Below are 19590 nucleotides of genomic sequence, written 5' to 3' on the forward strand. Positions count from 1 at the left end.
TTGGTGTCCCACGTTGGCCTCGGCGCTAGGAGAGGCGCCGTGAGCTGGGGGAGGCCGGTGGGCGCGGCCCGCGCTCGCCCCGCCCCGCCCTGGGTGCTGGAGCGCTGGAGTCCATCCGCGCCCTCCCTAGACCGGCAGATACGGCCACGCCTCCCAGTCCAAGCAGGGGCGGAGGGGGCGGGGCTGAACGGCAGGCGGAGGCGAGCTGCCTCCTGCCCCGCCCACCGCCCTCCTCCTGGCTGGAGGCGTGGCCAGCCTGGCCCCGCCCCTCGGCCTGAGCCCGGGCCCAGAGGCGGGCGGAGGCGAGGCCCTCTGAGCCGGCCCCGCCCCGTCCCTCCCACTTCGGAAGGACCGAGAGGGCAGCGCCGCAGCCAGTCTGTTCCCGCGCGTCCTGCGACTCCGTGGCCTCGCACCCCTTCGACCCCGCAGCATGTCCGTCAAGAAGATTGCGATCTTTGGCGCCACCGGCATGACCGGGCTCCCCACCCTGGCGCAGGCGATGGAAGCAGGCATGAGCTGGGGCAGGCGGGGGATGTCACGGGGTGCGCCGGCAGTGCTTTTTTAGGAAGGGGCATCGTGGGGCCGGACCGAGGCTGGTTGGAGCCATCAGTGCCTTGGTGTGTGAGGGGACAAAGCAGGCGGCCACGGGGGCAGACATTGGGGATGCTATGAGATCCGATTTTACTTGAGTCCAGGAATCGGAATTGGCCCTGGGAGCCTGGGGGTCTCCAGGGACAGGTTTAAATTCAGGGAGCTTATGAAATGCTGTTATTGTGGTGGTGGTGGTGGTGGTGGCGGTGGTGAGCACACCCTGCCAGGGCTTACTAAGCGGGCGTGGGCTCACCGCCAGCACCACCCTCTCTTCACAGGTGTTAAATCCTCAGGGCAATCATGTGGGCTGGGAACTAACTATATCGCCTCAGGTGACAGATGAGAAAAGCGAGGCCCAGAGAGTGAATGGCCCAATATCACACAGCTGGAAAGTGGCGGTGTGGGATTTGAACCCAGTCGATGCTTTAACCGCCAAAAGTCCACCGGCTCTTGGCGTGGGCACCAAGGCTGGAGGTTGAAAAGGCCGGAGGGCGGGTTGCTGTGAGCACCTAGTGGAAAGGGGAGCACGGAGACCTGGGTGAAGATGGGACACTGGTCCTGGGAAAGTCGATGGGGACTGAAACTTCGGAGTTACTGCAGGAAAGGGGATAAACTTTCCCTGCCCCCACTGTCCAGACTTCACCAACCCGCAGCAGGACATGAGACTTCCAGATAGAGGGCCCCACCCTTGCTGGCCTCCCTGACTCTGAAGATATTGACTATCTGGGTGCCCCCAAAGGGTGCAGGCTGCCAGGATCCCACTCTCTGCTGTGTCCTAGCCCAGCCCTGCCTTGGAGGGACTCTACTGGAAAGTTCCCCATTAGCCCACTCTTCTCCCCCTCCCCAGGAAGACCTAGTGAGGATCCTGACTTGTTGGAGGGGGAGAAACAAGTTTGCTGATAAGCATTTCTGGGGGAGGAAGTAAGAGGGAGAAGTTTCGAGGTGCTGAGTCATCCTGAGGAACCAGATTCCCACGTTACTACCTTTCCCTTAATCCGGAATAACACTGAATTTCACTCATCCACCCTGCTGGTCACAGCTGGGACTGCATCCCCTGGGGACTGAGAGCTGGGGCCCAGGGTAGGCCCTGCCTTCTCGCTGTGGCTCCCACAAGTCTCTTCACAGCTCTAAACCTTGCAGTCCCCATCAGAAAAAGGAAGGGCTTAAAGGAGCTGGGTATTTATTTACCTCAATCAACACTCCTTGGCCGAGTGAACTCAGTTTATAGCTGTGTGATCCTGGCCCAGTCACCTAAAATTGCCTCAGTTTCCCCATCCTCAAAATGGGCATTTTAATACCTACCTTGTAGGGCTGTTGCAATCTGGTGCTTTTCAAAGTGTGAGTCATAGTGAGTTCTAAAATATATTTAGTTGGTCACAACCGTATCAGAGTGTATCGCATGTTAAATATTGGTTTTATGAAACTTTTGTTTGAATTATGTATGCATGGGTTGTGTATACTGGGCTAGGCTGTGAAATCTACTTTGTATTGAGGGTTGAGATAAAAAAAAACCTTAAAAGGGGCATGATTTCTGCACCTTACTCTCAAATAGTTATGGAAAAAACATATATGTGTAATTATATGTGTATATGTATAGATATTTATATACAAGATATATAATTATGTATGTTATATATATTATATAGACACACAGAAGGATAAGGCAAAAGCAAATATGAAAATCTAGGTCTTGCAACTTTTCTATAGGTCTGAATTTATTTCAAAATAAGAAATTAAGGGAAAAATATAAGTAAAGTAAGGGATTTGAAAAAAAATTTGGAAATAGCTTACAAATGCTCTTGTTCTTTGTAAAGAGTAAAATCTGTGCATTCTAAAACTGTGCTGTTTGGTATGGTAGCCACTAGGTTATATTTAAATTTAAATCTAAATTTAAATGTGAATTGTGTTTAAAAAAATTAAAAAAAAAAAACCATACCATTCATCTATGGAAAGAGCTGCACACAGCCCTTGGCACATAGGAGGTTTTTGATAAATGTCTGTAATCACCAATAATGTGACCCTAATGGACACCCTTGTGCTGGGCCTGTGTCATACTCTCAAGGTCCGTGAGAACATGTTTCTCCAAAAAATACCCACAGTCTACTAGGGTCCATTTTAACCAGTGGCAGTTAACCAGTGCCCATATTGGCCCCGGAAAAGCCCCCTCCGCTCCCCAACGTATGTGAGGGCAGCACAGGTTTTGTGTTATTCCTTTATGAAAGGTGGTCACACAGGATGGGGATGCTGGGGATTTCGATCTTCACTTTAGAGAGGTGACTGAGGTCCAATCAGGGAAGGTGTTTCCTGAGGTTCCTCAGCCAGTAAGCGATGGAGCTGGGGTTTGACTCCAGGTCTGTGGGGCAGTAAAGCCTGTGCTTTTATGTTTATAAAAAGTCAGGGAGATGGTGGCGAATATGACAGTCTCTGGACCCGCAGGGCCTTTGGTTTTTTCCAGGTCAGCATAAGTAGGGCCATGACAGAGGCAGTGGCTGGGGGGGTAAAGGGTGCTCCAGGCAGAGGGGGAAGCACGTGCAAAGGCCAGGAGGCAGAAGAAGACAGCATGGTGCATTTGAAGAACTGAAAGAAATACAATGGGTGAAGAGGGCTGTGCTCCAGGACAGGCCGGAGAGGAGCAGAGGCCAGATTCCAAGGGGCCTTGAAGGCTGTCGTGAGGAGCGTGACTTTATCTCAGGGCACCGGGGGGTCACGGGAGGGATCTGTGCAGGGGGGCACTTTGCTTTAACTGTGGAAAGCTCTGTCTGGCTGTCCTGTGGAAAATGGATTGGAGGGGGTGAAATGGGCCAGGAGCCTGGAGAGGACTAGACCAGGCCAGGAAATAAAATAGTGAGATGATTAAAAAGTATAGTAACAGCCAACACCCATGTAACACTACTGTGCCAGACCCTCCCCTACACTTTTCCTTTGTCTGTTTTAGTTTTAGTTTTGCATTTTTTAATAGCAGCTTCATTAAGCTTTATCTGTTAAGATGTAATTCACAAACCATACAATTCACTCATTTAAAGTATACGATTTGGTGGCTTTTAGCATATTCACAGAGTTGTGCAGACATCATCACAATTTAGAACATTTTCATCACCCCAAAAAGAAACCCCTAGAAATCACTCCCCATTTTCCCGCTCAACCCCTTCCCTGGCCCTAGGCAACCACTCATCTACTTTTTGTTTGTATAGATTTGCATATATTTGCATACATTTGTCTGTTCTGGACAAATTCTATAAATGGAATCACACACTATGTGGTTCTTTGTGACTGGCTTCTGTCACTTAGCAAAAACATTTTTTTCAAGGTTCATCCATGTTGTAGCAGGGATCGGTATGTCATTTCTTTTTATTGTTGAATACTGTTATATTGTATGGATATACCACATTGTATGTATCCATTCAATTGATGGAAATATGGGTTGTTTCCACTTTTTGGCTATTATGAATAATGCCTTTATGAATATTCGTGTACAAGTTTTTGTGTGAACATATGTTTTCATTTCTCTTGGGCATATCCCTAGGAGTGGAATTGCTGGGTTATATGGTAACTCTGTGTTTAACTTTCTGAGGAACTGCCAGACTGTTTTCCAAAGCAGCCACATTGTTCAGCATTCCCATCAGCAGTGTCTGAGGGTTTCAGTATGCCCACATGCACACCAAGTTTATTGTCTTTCTTTTTTTTTTCATTTTTAATTAATTAATTTTTTTATTGTGGTAACATTGGTTTGTAACATTGTATAAATTTCAGGCATACATCATTATACTTCTATTACTGCATAGATCTTTCTTTTTGATTATAGCCATCCTAGTGGCTGTGAAGTGGTATCTCATTGTGGTTTTGATTTGCACTTCCCCGATGGCTAATGATATTGAGCATCTTTTCATGTGTTTATTGGCCATTTGTATGGAGAAATGTCTATTCAGATCTTTTGCCCAGTTTTTAATTGGGTTGTTCATCTTTTTATTATTGAGTTGTAGGAGTTCTTTATATATTCCAAATACAAGTCCCTTATCGGATATATGATTTGCAAAAATTTCCTCCCATTCTGTGGGTCGTCTTTTCACTTTCTTGATGGTGTCCTTGAAGCACAAAAGTTTTTAATTTTCATAATGTCCAATGTATCTATTTTTTCTTTTTTTGCTTGTGCTTTTGGTGTCATAGCTAAGAAACCACTGCCTAATTCAAAGTCACAAAGATTTATGTGTATATTTTCTTCTAAGATTTTTATAGTTTTAGCTCTTACATTTACATCTTTGATCATTTTGAGTTAATTTTCATATATGGTGTGAGGTAGGGATCCGACTTCATTCCTTTACATATGGATACCCAGTTGTCCCAGCACCATTTGTAGAAAAGGCTATTCTTTCCCCATTGAATTGTCTTGGCACTCTTGTCAAAAATCAACTGACTGCATTAAACCTTTAGATGTATTATTTAAACCCATAACAATCCTATAAGGTAGAGACTATTATTAGTGTCACTTACAAATGAAGGCCCTAAGGCCCAGAGAGGTTAAGTGACTTGCCCAATATCATACAGCTGGCTAGTGGTAGGGCTGGAATTCAAACCCAGAGTTACTTTGAGAATTAAATGAGTTAATGTGTGTAAGGCACTTGGTACCTGGCACATAGTGAGTTCTATAAATATTTATCATTGTTATCATCATCATTTCCCCAGAGTGTACAAATCTCCCATTATTGACTTTTGAAATATATGATGACAGCTATCAAGAGAATTGGAACAATTTTATTGTTTTTCCTTTTCCTTTATCATTTTCAGAGTGATGGATTAATCCTCTGATAGCTACCAATGATGACCAATGAGGTTTCTTTGTTAGTATCATTATGAACTCACAGATTTTTTGTGTTTGATAGGTTTCAGTACTTTGCCATCAGTATTCTTTTGGGTAAATCATATTGTCCCTGATACGTCCTAGTGACAACACTTCAAGTGGCTTCTGTGTCCTTTCGACATGGCCCCATCATGCTTGAAGCACTGCCTTACCAGCTGGCAGGTCAAGATGTTCCAGGCTTGTCTTGTCCTTCCCTGCCCCAGCCCAAGAATCAGCCATTTCTCCAAGGAGCTCTGGTTCATTTCTCGTGAGAATGATATTTCAAGTCTGCCTTAGATAGCTTGGGCTGCTATAATAAAACACCATAGACTAGATGGTGTTAAACAACAAGACATATATTTCTCACCATTCTGGAGGCTGGAAGTCCAAGATCAAGGTACCAACAGATTTGGTTTCTGGCAAGGGCCCTCTTCCTGGCCTGCAGATGGCCATCTTCTCACATGGTGGAGCAAGGGAAACTAGAGGTCTTCTTATAAGGACACTAATCCCATCAAGGGGCCCCATCCTCATGACCTCATCTAAACCTAATTACCTCCCAAAGGCCCCACCCCCAAGTACCATCACATTGGGGGTTAGGGCTTAGACATATGTATTTTGGGGGGGACACAACATTCAGTCCATAATGGAGACCACAATGAATAATTTATCTTTTTAATATCACTATTTGGAATACACCCTTTGCCGCTATTTAAAACAAGGGAAGAAGTAGATTAGTTGTGAACTTTAAAATGGGTGTGCACATGTGGGTGCTGGGAGAGAGAGTTATCCAAAATTCTTTTGGAAGGGGACATACCGAGGCGATGTTCAAAATCTTTAATGACCGTTAAGGCAGAGTGTGGCACTTCAGAAGTAAGGCTGGGGGCAGGGCCCGGGCCCTGTGCCAGCACCGGGCAACCTTTGGGCAACTCATGCCCTCCTCTGTACCTCAGTTTCCTCCAGGACCATGGAGCGGGGCATAGGCCCATGCGATGCCAAGAATTAACCCTTCAGTTGCTGGAGGGTGCAGAAGTCTTAGGGAGGACCTTGGAGGCCTCAATGCAGGTTATATATGAACCAGCATGAAGGTATCGCCCTATTTTAACAACCAGCTGAATGTCAGCTGTGGGTAGGCCAGCAAAGATGTGTGAAGACCACTGCCCCAGAATAGGAGACCTGGGGGGTGGATTTGGGGGTTTGTGGCACTCTCCAGGACCCAGGCCCTGGAGCCCAGGAGTGCGGGTCCCCGTGCCCGCTGACCTGCCTCTCTGCCCCTTTGCCCGCAGGTTATGAAGTGACAGTGCTGGTGCGGGACGCCTCCAGGCTGCCCTCGGAGGGGCCCCAGCCAGCCCACGTGGTTGTGGGCGACGTCCGGCAGGCGGCCGATGTGGACAAGACGGTGGCTGGGCAGGATGCTGTCATCGTGCTTCTGGGCACCCGCAATGACCTCAGTACTGGGCCCCCCCTCTGCCCACGGCCCCCTCCTGCACCTCGACCCCCAGCACCACCCCCGCCCCCGGCCCCGCCCCTGCCACCCCCGCCGCCACCGCCACCCGCCAGTGACAGCCGCTCTCTGTCCCCTCTAAGGTCCTACCACAGTGATGTCCGAGGGCGCCCGGAATATTGTGGCGGCCATGAAGGCCCACGGCGTGGACAAGGTCGTGGCCTGCACCTCGGGTGGGTGGCGGGGTCACAGCAGTGGGGCTGAAGGATGGGGGGTGACTACTGGACAGGCAGCCCAGAGGCCTCTGCAAGGTGGCTGTGGAGCCATCCCAAGTTACTGTGCATTTATTGAGTACCAGTTGTGTGCCTGAACCTTGCTGGATGATGCCGGGGACACAGTGGTGACCAATACAGCCCTGGACCCTGCACTCATGGGTCTCATAGATGGGAGGGAAGTGGTAAACAGAACCATCATCAGACTGTGACAGGCCAGAGTAGTCAGGGCCGGGATGCAGGGGGCACAGGCAGAGGGGTCAGGGCTGGGATGAGGGAAGCTTAGAGGACTGTGGGAGCCCAGAGGAGGCACCTGACCCAGCCTGAGAAGAAGTCAGGGAAAGCTTCCTGGAGGAAGTGACAGGGCTGTGGGTACACAGACCAGGTCTCTACCCTCACAGAACTCCCAATAAAGGGATATGGACATTAAACAAATAGATGCCCTGAGTAATCCAAAAGAAAGGCTACAGGGTGCATAACAAGAGCAGTTAATGCTAACAGCATTTATTGAGCACTTACTGTATGCTAGGCACCATCTGAACGCCTTAGGGATGGACGCCACTTAATCCTCACAGAACTCCTTTGAGTACTCAAACTTGTGGACACACAGAGTAGGTGCTCAGTAAAATAGTAGCTATAGTAGTAGTGGAGGCACAGGGAGGCCCACTGGCTCACCGAGTTCACACAGCTCATGGTGGCAGCTGATGTGGGAAACCAGACTGTCTGTCTCCACGGTCCAAACTCCTTCCCTCTGTGTTTCATCACGTCACTTGCCTCCCTGGGAAGGGAAGTGACCCCAGGAGGGCTGCGTGGTGAGAGTAACGGGACTCCAGGCAGAGGGACCAGCAGCTGTGAAGGCTCTGAGGCAGGAGTGTGGTTGGGGCAGAGCGAGTGAAGGGGAGAGTGTTGGGCGGTGAGGTCAGAGGGCTGGTAGGGCCAGATCAGGCGGGGCCTCAAGGGCCCTGGTGGGGACTTTGTTTTTACACTGTGAGTGAGATGGAGCCACGGATGAGGTCTGTCCCCTCAGGGGGTTCACAGGCCCCCTCTGGCTGCATGTGGACAGATTGTGAGGGCAGGGGCAGGAAGACCAGGGAGGAGGCTGCTGCCACAGTCCGGGCAGGAGGTAACAGTGGATGGGAGCCGGTGGGGTGGGAGGCGGTCAGCTCTTACGTGAGCTGTGAGAACAGGACAGGAGGCCGGGCCACCTCCCATGTTTCGTCTGGAGCACCTGGAAGGCAGTGGTGAGCCCCTGCACGGTGTTGTCCTGGCACACGACTGGTGGCTGGGGGCCTGGTCACGCTGTCCTCAAGCCTTGGCTGACCCTGCCCTGTGTCCCCCCAGCCTTCCTACTATGGGACCCAGCCAAGGTGCCCGCACAGCTGCGGGATGTGACCGATGACCACATCCGGATGCACAAGGTGCTGAAGGAGTCGGGCCTGAAGTACGTGGCCGTGATGCCGCCACACATAGGTGAGTGGGGCTGGGACCCGGCGGCAGGGGCGCCACCAGCCTGCTCCCTCCTGTCCTCTGCGGAGGCCCGCCAGGCCCTCCCTGGCCAGTCTAAAATGGCAAACCTTCCCCCTGCACTTTCTATCCTTCTTCGTGCTTGATTTATCTCCTCTCTAACATACTTTTCAGTGATCTCTGTTGAACAAGCCACCCCAAATTTAGAACTGCAGAGCAACAAGCCTCATTTATTATGACTGTCCCTCTCAGTACCAGGAGCTGACTAGGCTCAGCGGGCAGGTCTTGCTGGGGTCTCGCATGCGGTTGCTCAGGAGTTGGGGATGGAGCGTGTGGAAGGAAGGCTTCCTCACGGGTGTGTGTGGGGGATGCGGACTATCACTGGCACACCTGCACGCTGCCTCCCTGAGCCTCACATCTCAGGGCTCCTTCCCCTGCCCTCTGTTCATTAGAAGCGAGTGACCAGGGCTGGCCCATGTTCAAGGGAACGTGGGTGACGCTTCACCACACATATCAGATATTTTCTTTATCTTATGTAGTGTGTGTCTCCGTCACTAGAAGGTCAGCTCTTTGAAGGCACGGATTTAGTCTTGTTTTGATCACGACTGTATTCCCAGTGCCTAGAACAGGGCTTGGCACATAGTGGGTGCCAGGAAATATTTGGCGGATGAACTAATGCAGGGGAACCACGCCTCCTGGTGGTGTTGTGGAGGAAACCAGCGAACTACACCTACAGCCGCCCTTGCCCTCCCAGGTCTGGAATCCACGCTGAGAGAGACAGAGGCAAACGTAGGGAGAGGGTCATTCAACAAACGTCTCTTGCGTATGAACTGTGTGCCTGATAAGATGGCCTCTGCTCTCATCAGGCTTATATATCCAGCAGTGGAGACATTTGCCTGCCCACCGGAAGAACAGTTCTGCTTTGCTCTCTGCCTTCCGGGGCCCCTGACAGGAGGAGGCCGACACACCTGAAGGTTCAGATAAGGTTCAATGGTTAGCTTCAGTTAAAGGGGGCGTGTCAGGACCCTATTTGAACCAGAGTCCTGAACTTCTCCTGGTAGAGAAGCTGAGTGAAAATCCCAGGCCCAGCACTGTGGACTTGAGGCCGCTGAGCCTCAGTTTCCCCATCTGTAAACAGGGCTCCGAGTATCACTTTTTGACCTCTCAGGTTTGAAGTGAACACCCAGAGAGATCATGCCTAACAATTATTCGACAGAGTACTTGTTGTTGTATTGTATGTGTTTTGTGAAAACTTGGAAACTTCCAGAAAAGTTGAGGGAATTAAAGGTTTATGAAGAATACCTATAAACCCTTCATCTAGGGTCACTTGTTAACATTTTGCCCTGCTTTCTTTCTTTCTCTATCTATCTATCTATTTATCTATCTATCTATCTATCATCCACGCACACATCTAATGTGCATGTGTCTGTATGTGAATACATATGTAGTATATATATATTTATTTTTATAGTGTATATATATATATATTTTTCTAAACCATTGGAGAGTAAGTTATAGAAATCATCACACTTCACTCCTAAAACCTCAATAGCATCTTCCAAGAAGAAAAATATTTGTGTATAAATCACAGTACCATTATTGCACCAAAGAAATTGCCACTAACTCTGTCACATCACTTAGTATCCACGCCATATGCAAATTTCCCTAATTGTCAAAAAATATCCTTCTACCTCCCTCTCCCCTCCAAATCAGGATCAAGTCGAGGATCATGTGTTGCATTTAGTTGCCATGTCACTTTTAATCTGGAACAATCTCCCATATCTTTGTTGTTGTTTTTTTTTAATATTTCTCATAACATTAACCAGGCCAGGTGTCTTTCTAAATGTCTCACATTCTGGTTTTTTCTGGTTGTTTTCTCAGAGACTCAGATTAAACATTTTTGGCAGGAAGGCCACGTGGGTGAGGGTGTGTGTTTCTCACTGGCACGTGACTCCAGGTTGTCCCTGTGCTGGTCTGCTGCATGTGATCCCTAAATTAAGTTGGTCACTGTCAGATACTATTTTTAATTATCATAATGCAGCCACTAGATGCCCTTGTAATAGCCAGGTCATGCCTGAATGCTCTCCCCACTGTCTAAGAAAGACCTAGTGGTATCCCCAGCATCAGGACACACCAATTCCTTGTTCACAGGTCAGAAAAATGTGTTCACTCTTACACTGCTTATAAAATGCAGACCCACCGGGGGACATGTCACTCAGTCCTCCCAGGGGGGTCCAGAGAAAGGAAGGCATCCAGATGGAGGGACCCAGAGCAAATCTAGCCTTTGCCACTGAGAAGTGGCCCTTTGCAACCCTGGGAAGTGACTTCCTCTCTCCGAGACTCAGTTTACCCATTTGTAAAACAGAGTTAATAATAGTTCCGAGCCCATTCTCTGCTTTATTTCTCTCCATCTAACATAGCGTCTATTTTACTTTCTTATCTTATTAGTTGCCTCATTCTAGTGAATGCCTGCATGCTGAAGACAGGGGTTCTTGTTGGTTTTTCCCATGCTGGGTGCCCAGCACCTGACACATGATGGGTAATCAACAAGGATTTGTCAAATGAATGAAGTAAAGGGTATAGATTAGTGTCCTGCCCATGGGAGGGCTTTCATCCATTGTCGGCTCGCCTGCCATCTGGGCTGGGCACACAGGAGGCACCCTGGGATGGTCACTGGAGTGATCACGTGTTGGGGGAGGGAGGAAGGGCGTCTGCTACACCCTGCCCCTCTGTCTGCCTAGCCGGAGACAAGCCGCTGACTGGGGCCTACACAGTGACCCTGGATGGACGAGGGCCCTCGAGAGTCATCTCCAAACACGACCTGGGCAACTTCATGCTGCGCTGCCTCACCACCGATGAGTATGACGGCCACAGCACCTACCCCTCCCACCAGTATGATTAGGGCGCCGGCCCACCCAGGAAGACAGCATCCTTGGAAATGGAGAACAAAGGAAAGGAGCAATAAATCTTGAACCAAGAGCTTCCAATTATTCCTGAAGATCCAACCCTGGGACTCTTCCTCTCTGGCTTTGTCTGGATGTCTTAGTGGCTCTGTGTAGGATTTTCTGGGTATTCATTTATTTCCTCAGTCACAGTTTGTTGAGTCACTGTGCTGTGCTCTGCCCTGTGCTGGGGACCCAGGGGTCACTGTGAGGACCCAGTGGTGACCCTGCCTTCACAGGTGTCACAGTCCAGTGGGGAAGACAGCCGTGCCTCTGACAGTGACAACTCTGATGGCCAGGGCTCTGAGCGAGGGCTGAGGGAGCCCCAAGGGGGCACCTGACCCAGCTTGAGGAGCTAGACAAGGGTCTGCGGAAGAGGGGATGGCCCACCTGAAACCAGGTTTGGTAAGAATGAGCCAGGAGAAGGTTCTAAGGCATGATGGCTTTCTGGGCAGAAGGAACCACATGCGCCAAGGCCAGGAGGTTGGAAAGCATGTGGCCCTTTTGAGGAACTAAAATCCATCCCCTACAGTTAATAAGACTTTTCTCGGAGGTGAGGAGTGGTCAGACCCAAGAGGCTGTTCCATGGATGCTAAATTGTGCGGAGTCAAAAGTTTGAGCTTTAGTCTGAGGTTTTACCCAAGGAATGGAGCAGGGGAGAGGTGGGGAGGTGGCACGGTCAGGTTTGTGTTTTAGAAAGCTTTCTTTGGCCACTGTGTGAAGGTGGATGGGAAGGGGCAAGAGTGGAGGCTGGGAGCCCTGGGGACCAAGGCAGAGGCCTTGAGGAGGGGAAGGGAGAGTGGGTGGGAGCCTGATGGTCCATGGGGGAGGGGAAGGAGGCATCCAGAAAGAAGCATAGGGCTGTAACCTGGGGACGGGGGAAAGCTCCCTGAGAAAGGGACCCTAGAGGAGGGACAGGCTTGGGAGGGGGAAAGGGCAGAATTGCCCCTTCCTAATCACGCCCTGCCTCTGTTCCCCAGAGACACTTTTCCCAGACCTGCCGTGAGCTACTCCTGTCTCCCTACATCCAGCCACCCCCACCTACCCCCCAACACCTTCTCCCCTCCCCCTCCCCAAAATCCATCCCAACCCTACACTGCTCTGCAAACAGCAGGATGACTTGGTTGACAAATTCCAACCAGTGAGAACTGGTCTGAGGAGCCTTAAACCTCCAGTCCCAGGGGTAGCCTGGAGAAAACCGCCTCCCCCTCCCCTTAGTGAAAACTTGATGGGGGTGGGGCACTACTGGTTTAGGCTTCTAGGACACACGCGCTGTTTCATTTCTGCCCTCTCTCTTTCTGTCACACTCTGGACGTTGAACAGACTTTCACTGAGCGCCTGCTTTATGTCCAGTCTTGTGTTAGGTGATGCTGCGGACCAAGCAGTGGGTGGCTATGATAACCTTGGTACTTGTCCTCAGGGTGCCCACAGTCCAGATAGTGACAGCCCAGGGCTAGGATGGGGGAGGCACGGGCAGAAGGGTCAGGGCCGCGATGAGGAAAGCACAGGACACCCTGGGAGCCCAGAATGGGTCCTTAACCCACCCTAGAGCAGGGAGGGCTTCCGGGAGGAGGCAATCTTTGAGATGAGTTCTGATGAGAGGCAGCCTAGGAATTGAGGGGATATTTTCAGGACTAGGAAACAAGTTTAAAGACCTAGAGGCCTTTTATTCTCATTTTTGAGTACTTGCTATGGACCTGGCATTGTTGTAGGCCCTGGGGATAAGGCAGAGAAGAAAACAGAAAATCTCCGTGGTCATGGTGGTGGAGGGCACTTGAAGCCATTTTAGAAAAACTGAAAGTGAATCGGTGTGGCTGGATCGTAGGGAGTAAGGAGGAGTGTGCGTCAGGCCAGACCGTGAAGGGCTTTGCAGCAAAAGTAAGGAGTTTGGACTTCGTCCCCAGGGCAGTGGGAGCCATGAATGAGTTTCCAGCAGCGGAGGTGTCATCCTGAAAGAGGAAGGATAGGGTGTCAGGACGATGCAGGAGGGACCACGAGAAGACGGGCTGAGAAGTCCTGATGATTAAGAAGGGCGCCGCGGAAGGAAGAGTCAGCAATTCTTGGAAAGATGTTCTGAAGCTCCTTGCTAAAGACTGTTGCTTTTGATTTTCCAGTGATGGATGAAGGCCAGGACAAGATGGTCACTAGGGTCACTTTGGGACACAAGAGTCACCATTGTTTCCCTGGTGGCTGGGAATTGAGCCTACAATTGAGCAGGTTCATCCTAGCTGTGAATCCACTGAGACTGAGCTGGAAAACCAGAAATATGAGGTCAGCCCTGACTCAATGCTTCTCAGCTGGTGGAACCCCAGCCTCACCATTCTAAACAACCGCCTCTAAAGCACATTTCTATTTAAACTTAGATCTAAGCGCAATAGAGTGGTTCAAAACGCCTTCATGGGACACAAGGAAACTGCTCTAGAACTTGAGTTCAGATTTTTGTTGTCTTATTTTTAGGAGACCTGGCCAGCTATAGTGTTGATCCCAATAGTGATCTGAATTTAAAATAAGGAAAATAAACAAACCACGGCAATAAGATATATTTTCTATTGGTACATATATATGCACATAAATGCTTAGAAAAAGGTCTGGAAGGAAGACTTCAAACCCAACAAAGAGTGCTACCCGTGGGAAAGGGGGGTAGGGAGGGGCCCAGGATTGGCTAGGATGGTCAGAGGAAACTTCTAATCTCTCAATAATGTTTTCATTTTTCACAAGGAGGATATATTTATAATTATTTGTATAATTTAAGAATAAGTTTAAAATAAAAAAAAAGAAGGGCGCCACGGGATAAAATGTTGGGGAGCAGGAAGAAAGGGGCAGCGAAGGGGCGGGGCTGCCATCGCCCAGGCAACGTAGGCCGCGCCAAACTATTGGCTGGCCTTCAGCCGCGTCATCCTCCGCCGCTGCGCGGCGCCGCCTCGGAACCCCGGGGGCGCGGCCTCCGCGAGTGGCTCGGCCCCGCCCGCCCTGAAAGCGGGGTGAGGAGGCGCGTGCCCCCCAGTCTTGCTCCGCGATGGGGTCCAGGCTTGGTATAAAGGGATCACAGAGAGCAATGCTGACGATCTTGGAGCGAGGACAATAGCTGAGTTGAAGGAAATAGTTTTGAGGTCCCCGCCACCCTCCACCCTAGAACGCGGCCCCGCCCCCTGGCCGGTCGGAATCCTTTAAATGGTCCGGGCGCAAGGGAGGGGAGGGCGGGTCGGACGTCTCCTGGAGACGGGCGGGTGGCTCCGCCCAGCCAATCTGCGCCCCGCGGCGGGCAGGATTCCAGCCAATCGCGGCTCGCGGCTCGGCTCCGGGGCGGAGCTGGGGGAGCGGAGGCCAGACAGAGAGGCCCCGGAGGTGAACGAGGCCCCTACCCAGCCCTGGGGGGTCGCGAAGCTACGGACATTGCAGGAGGTGGTCATCGGGAATCTGGCAGCTGAGGTGAGGGGTGGCTGCCCGGCTGGAGATCTGCCTTGGGTCGGGGGAAGTGGAGGCGCGCCCCGAGAGCTGTGGAGGCGGGGTCTGGGCGGGAGTGGGGGGGCGCAGATTAAGGGTGATGATAGGGTTTCAAGGGTTTGGGGACCGGAGACCGAGTTCGAGATCTTGGACGGGAGGCGAAGTTGTTGGAGCAGGGTCCTCGAGTAGAGGGAGTTTGAAGCTGGGGTGTTTGGAGAAGCGAGAGAACCAGGGAAGGAACTTTTTTGGGGCAGGGAATCTGGAGATAGTACAATTCAGGTCTCCCGGACGGCTTGAATTCGGGGCTCTCGTGTTCTGGAAAAGGTCTGAGGGCTTGGGGCTGGGGTCCCGGGCATTTGGAGAAGTGAGAGAACTAGCGGCAAGGAATCTTGGTCTCCCAGGCGCAGTCGCGGAGCGGGAGTGCCGGGAAGAGTTCCACGTTCAGGTCTTGGAGGGGGAGTTAGTGGAAGTGAAGTCCAGAGGCGTTTGAAAGATGGGAGAATAAGGGAGAGGTAACAGGGGAAGATCTCAAAATTGAGATACCTAGTCTCCCGAACGGAGAGAATCGGAGAGCATTTGTAGTCTTGAGCGATGTGTTGGGGCCTGGGTCTCTGGACCCCAGAGCAGTTTGCGGGTAGAATCCAGGACCTCTGGGGTCCGAAGGACAGGCAGAAAGCAGTTTTAGAGCCGCACTCGGGTGGGGGAGGGGTGTTCCGGGCGTGGAGCTCAGACCCGCCGCCCTGGAGGCAGCGGAGGGCGGGGCTCGGCAGGCGCCCGGCAGCTGGACGTCCGGGTTCCCTTCCCCCACCCACCGCGGGCCCCTGTGCGCATGCCCTGAGGGAGGGCGGGAGGTTCGTCCCTGTGGCGTGCCGAGCCGCCTGGGGATTGTAGTGCACGTTCCACGTCAGTGCACGTACCTGGCGGCTATTGGCCCACATTTCCCAGAAACCCCTGGGCCAAATTGAGGCGGGACTGGATGCGGAATGAAGACCCGCGAAGGGGCGGGGCCTATAGAGGGCCGAGGTCTGGTTGGATGAGTCGGGAGGGGGCGGGGCTTGGTGTGAGTCGCGTTCTAGCAAGTGTCCCTGGCGGGTGCGCTTTTGGGGAAGCTTAAGGCGCGGACGGAGGGAACGAGGGCCGTCCCTTTCCTACTGCTGGGAGCGCTCTCAGGAAGAGGGCATGAACTGAAACATCCTCCCTGCGAAAGAAGAGTCTCGACAAATAGGTGCCCTAAGAGGGCTCTAAGTGGCTCGAATATAGTAGACGCTCCAATAAAGATATTGAATAAATGGCAGTTAATTCCTGTTCATTAAGTGTTTCCTGTATGGTGGGCCCTGTGCATGTTACACGTGGGATCTCCTTGGCGATGTGGTGAGAATTTTTGCAATCCCCATTTTATAGATGAGGAAACTGAGGCCCAGGGAGGTAATGTCACATCACTTCCCAAGATCACATGGCTGAGCAGCGTGAAAGGTAGAATTCTAACCCAGGATTCCCTACTTCTGGTCCACGTCTCTGTACTCCACACCTGTCGTGTGTGGGTCACATTTGAAGAAATGAGTATTGTGGAAAGAACAGTTTTAAGACTCAGAGGGATTTAACTTAGGATTCTCATCTTGCAAATGAGGAAATTAAGTCTCAAAGAGGTAAAACACCCATACAGGAGATTCTGGATTTGAACTAGCCCTGCTATGTCTGACTTGCTCTTCTCTCTGTAGGGCATCATGGTAGGAGGCTTAAAGAGGAAACGCTCAGATTTGGAGGAGGATGAGAAGTGGGACTGGGGTCCGGCAGGCCTCCGGAGCTACCAGCAAGCCCTGCTCCGCATCTCCCTAGACAAGGTCCAGAGAAGCCTGGGCCCCCGAGCACCCAGCCTCCGCAGGCATGTCCTCATCCAGAACACGCTCCAGCAGCTCCAGGCGGCGCTGTGCCTGGCGCCGGCACCAGCTCTGCCCCCTGAGCCCCTCTTCCTGGGCGAGGAGGACTTCTCCCTGTCAGCCACCATCGGCTCTATTCTCAGGGAGCTGGAGACCTCCATGGACGAGACGGAGCCCCCTCAGAATCCAGTGGCTCCCGTGGGCCCCCAGAATGAAGTGCTACCCCAGCCCGATCCAGTCTTTTTAGAAGCTCTAAGCTCCCGGTACCTGGGGGACTCTGGTCTGGATGACTTCTTTCTGGACATCGACACGTCCACAGTGGAGAAGGAGCCAGCGCTGGCCCCACCGGAGCCTCCTCACAGCCTCTTCTGTGCCCCCGGGTCCTGGGAGTGGAATGAACTAGATCACATCATGGAAATTATTCTGGGCTCCTAAAACTGATGAGCGGGCTCCTTCGTCATCTCAGCCTCGGTGGGCTGGATCCCTGGATGCAACTGTGTGTGTGTGTGTGTGTGTGTGTGTGTGTGTGTGTGTGTGTGTGTGTGTGTGTGTTTTGGTGGAGGCTCTAAGCAGTGTCTGGCCTCCTTTCCTCCCATTTCAGGGTTCCACAAACCGTCTTGCATGTGTGTGTGTGTCTGGTAACTGCAGCCTTCTGTGAAGGTGGGTCCTCCTGAATTAATTTATCTGTTCCAAATGCCTTAATGAGACTCTGTTTCTGGGAGTCTGATTTCCCACTTCCACATTTCTTCTGCCTCTCCCTCCAGACCACTGGGGCCTCAGGGAAGATAAACTGGGCCTGTTCAAGGATGGCAGGGATGTGCTGCCTGGTTGCTATGGAAACCCAGGCTCTGCCTCTTGCTCCTAGAGGGAGCCAGAGGGGCTGGCTGCCTCCCCCTAGGCTGAACCCCACCTCCTTGGCAGGACCCCAGTCCCAGCAGCCTCCTGATTTATAACGAGGCCGGACCACGTGCAATAGGGTGGAAACAAACTGCTCCATGCCGCGTTATTTAAAAGAAAGGCGGGTTTCGTGGTGGTTTTTTTGTTGTTTGTTTTTGGATTGTTTGTAATGATTTTTTTTTTTAATAAAAGTATTTTGGAAGGGATAGTGTTGCCTAAAGTTTCTAAACTTCGGCGGAGCAATGGGAGGGACCTGCTAAGTTCCGGGCAGGTACATCATCAAACATAACATTTATTGAGGGCTTGTTAAGAGTGCTGTTCTACCCACTTTATTTGAGTTGTCATTTAATCCTCATGATTACGCAGAAGTAGATACCGTTATCACATTTTACATAGAAAGAGCCTGAGGTTCAGAGAGGCCATGTCACTTCCTCAGGGTCACACAGCTAGGAAAAGCCCGGACCAGGGAGCTAGGATTCAAACAGTCTGCCTCCAGAGCCTTGTTCTAACTATTGTATTTGTTGCTGCTTCATCGATTTAGACTCCCCAGACATGGGTGGACACAGGAGGGAGAAACTGAGTCACATGAATTATGTGTCACAGGATAGGGTACTTTGGCACTTCAAAGTCAACCCTTTCGTTGTATGAAATATGCTGCTGAGGCCCGAAGGAGAAAGAAAATGCCCAGAGACCCCCAGTAAAAGCAGATCTTTCTAGAAAACTTGGTTAGGAAGCAGAGTCCAGGCTAAAGGTATGGTTCTAATGATTTATTTGGGGAGTGCAAGCCCAGAGTGGTAAGAGTGAGGGGAACAGGGAAGGGAGGCCGGGAAGATGCAATGTGGTACCTCGCTGCACTGGCTACACCTGCACAGACCTTTGAAGACACAGCAGGTGAGGTTACGCAGCAACAGGGACTTTTCTGCAAGGGTGCCAGGGAGGAACTACACCTGGGTGTGGTCCACAGGCAGGGAAAGGGGGGGGATTTTGCCTGTGCATTTTGGCTCAGAGTCAAATTCTCACCCTGAGAGGGCCATTGCATCTGTCCAAAAGCAGTGGGGTGAATTTAACAGGTGAGGGCCAGTCCAGAGGGACAGAGAGGAGGTGGAGGATCTCAAGAAGGCACGTGAGGTCTGCATCTCAATATGGATGCCCATTGGATCGTGTCTTCCTCCTACTTAAAACTTTCAGTGACTTCTCCTCACACTCAGAATAAAACCCTAACTTCACCAAGGCCTGCGACGCCGGGCAATCTTGCTCCTAACTTCCCCAGTTTAATCCCTCCCTCAACTCCAGTCACACTGGTCTCTTTGGACCCCAAGCTCATTTCCACCCCAGGCCCTTTGCACTTGCTGTTAACTGGCCAGAGGACACTTCCCCCATAGCTTCCAATCTAAATGTCCCCTTCTCAGAGAGGTCCTCTCTGCCCTTCCTAGCTCCACATGTCCACATGCACCACCAACCCATCACATTCTGTTTGATTTTCCTAGAAGCACCTATCTAATCTCAAGTTATTTATTACCTGTTTATGGTTAGCCTCCTGGTCTCCTGGAAACTGAGAGGAGGAGTTTTGTTGGTCTTAGTCCAGCTGTATCCCATAAGGCATTGAACCATGCTTGGCACAGGTGGGCACTCAAAAAAATTTTTTTTGCTGTTGTTGAAAAAATGAACTTCCGACCTTGCAAATGGCCAACCCTCCCTCCCACCTCTCTGAACAAATCTCCCCCACACCATTCTCTGCTCTTCCTCAAACACACTGCCATGGCCCAACCTCAAGAGCTGGAGTCACACCTGTCCCACTGAGCGATCGTGCAAAGTGTGTAAGACAGGG

The 19590-nt window shown here is 51.2% G+C and overlaps 2 protein-coding genes across 2 annotated transcripts; both read left to right on the forward strand.

Moving 5' to 3' along the window:
* Positions 1–337: 337 nt before the first annotated feature.
* Positions 338–11581, forward strand: BLVRB (biliverdin reductase B). The gene is made up of 5 exons (XM_004441550.3): positions 338–509; positions 6709–6873; positions 7010–7099; positions 8480–8608; positions 11344–11581. The coding sequence occupies exons 1-5, from the start codon at positions 431–433 to the stop codon at positions 11502–11504; spliced, it is 624 nt and encodes a 207-aa protein (XP_004441607.1). The 5' UTR covers positions 338–430; the 3' UTR covers positions 11505–11581.
* A 3258-nt stretch (positions 11582–14839) lies between these two features.
* Positions 14840–17968, forward strand: SERTAD3 (SERTA domain containing 3). The gene is made up of 2 exons (XM_004441549.3): positions 14840–14973; positions 16707–17968. Exon 2 carries the CDS (start codon positions 16713–16715, stop codon positions 17298–17300), a length of 588 nt encoding a protein of 195 aa, XP_004441606.1. The 5' UTR covers positions 14840–14973; positions 16707–16712; the 3' UTR covers positions 17301–17968.
* Positions 17969–19590: the final 1622 nt, after the last annotated feature.

Source organism: Ceratotherium simum, chromosome 33, assembly GCF_057802395.1.
Source record: "Ceratotherium simum simum isolate JZ-2026a chromosome 33, ASM5780239v1, whole genome shotgun sequence".
NCBI classification, from domain to species: Eukaryota; Metazoa; Chordata; class Mammalia; order Perissodactyla; family Rhinocerotidae; genus Ceratotherium; species Ceratotherium simum.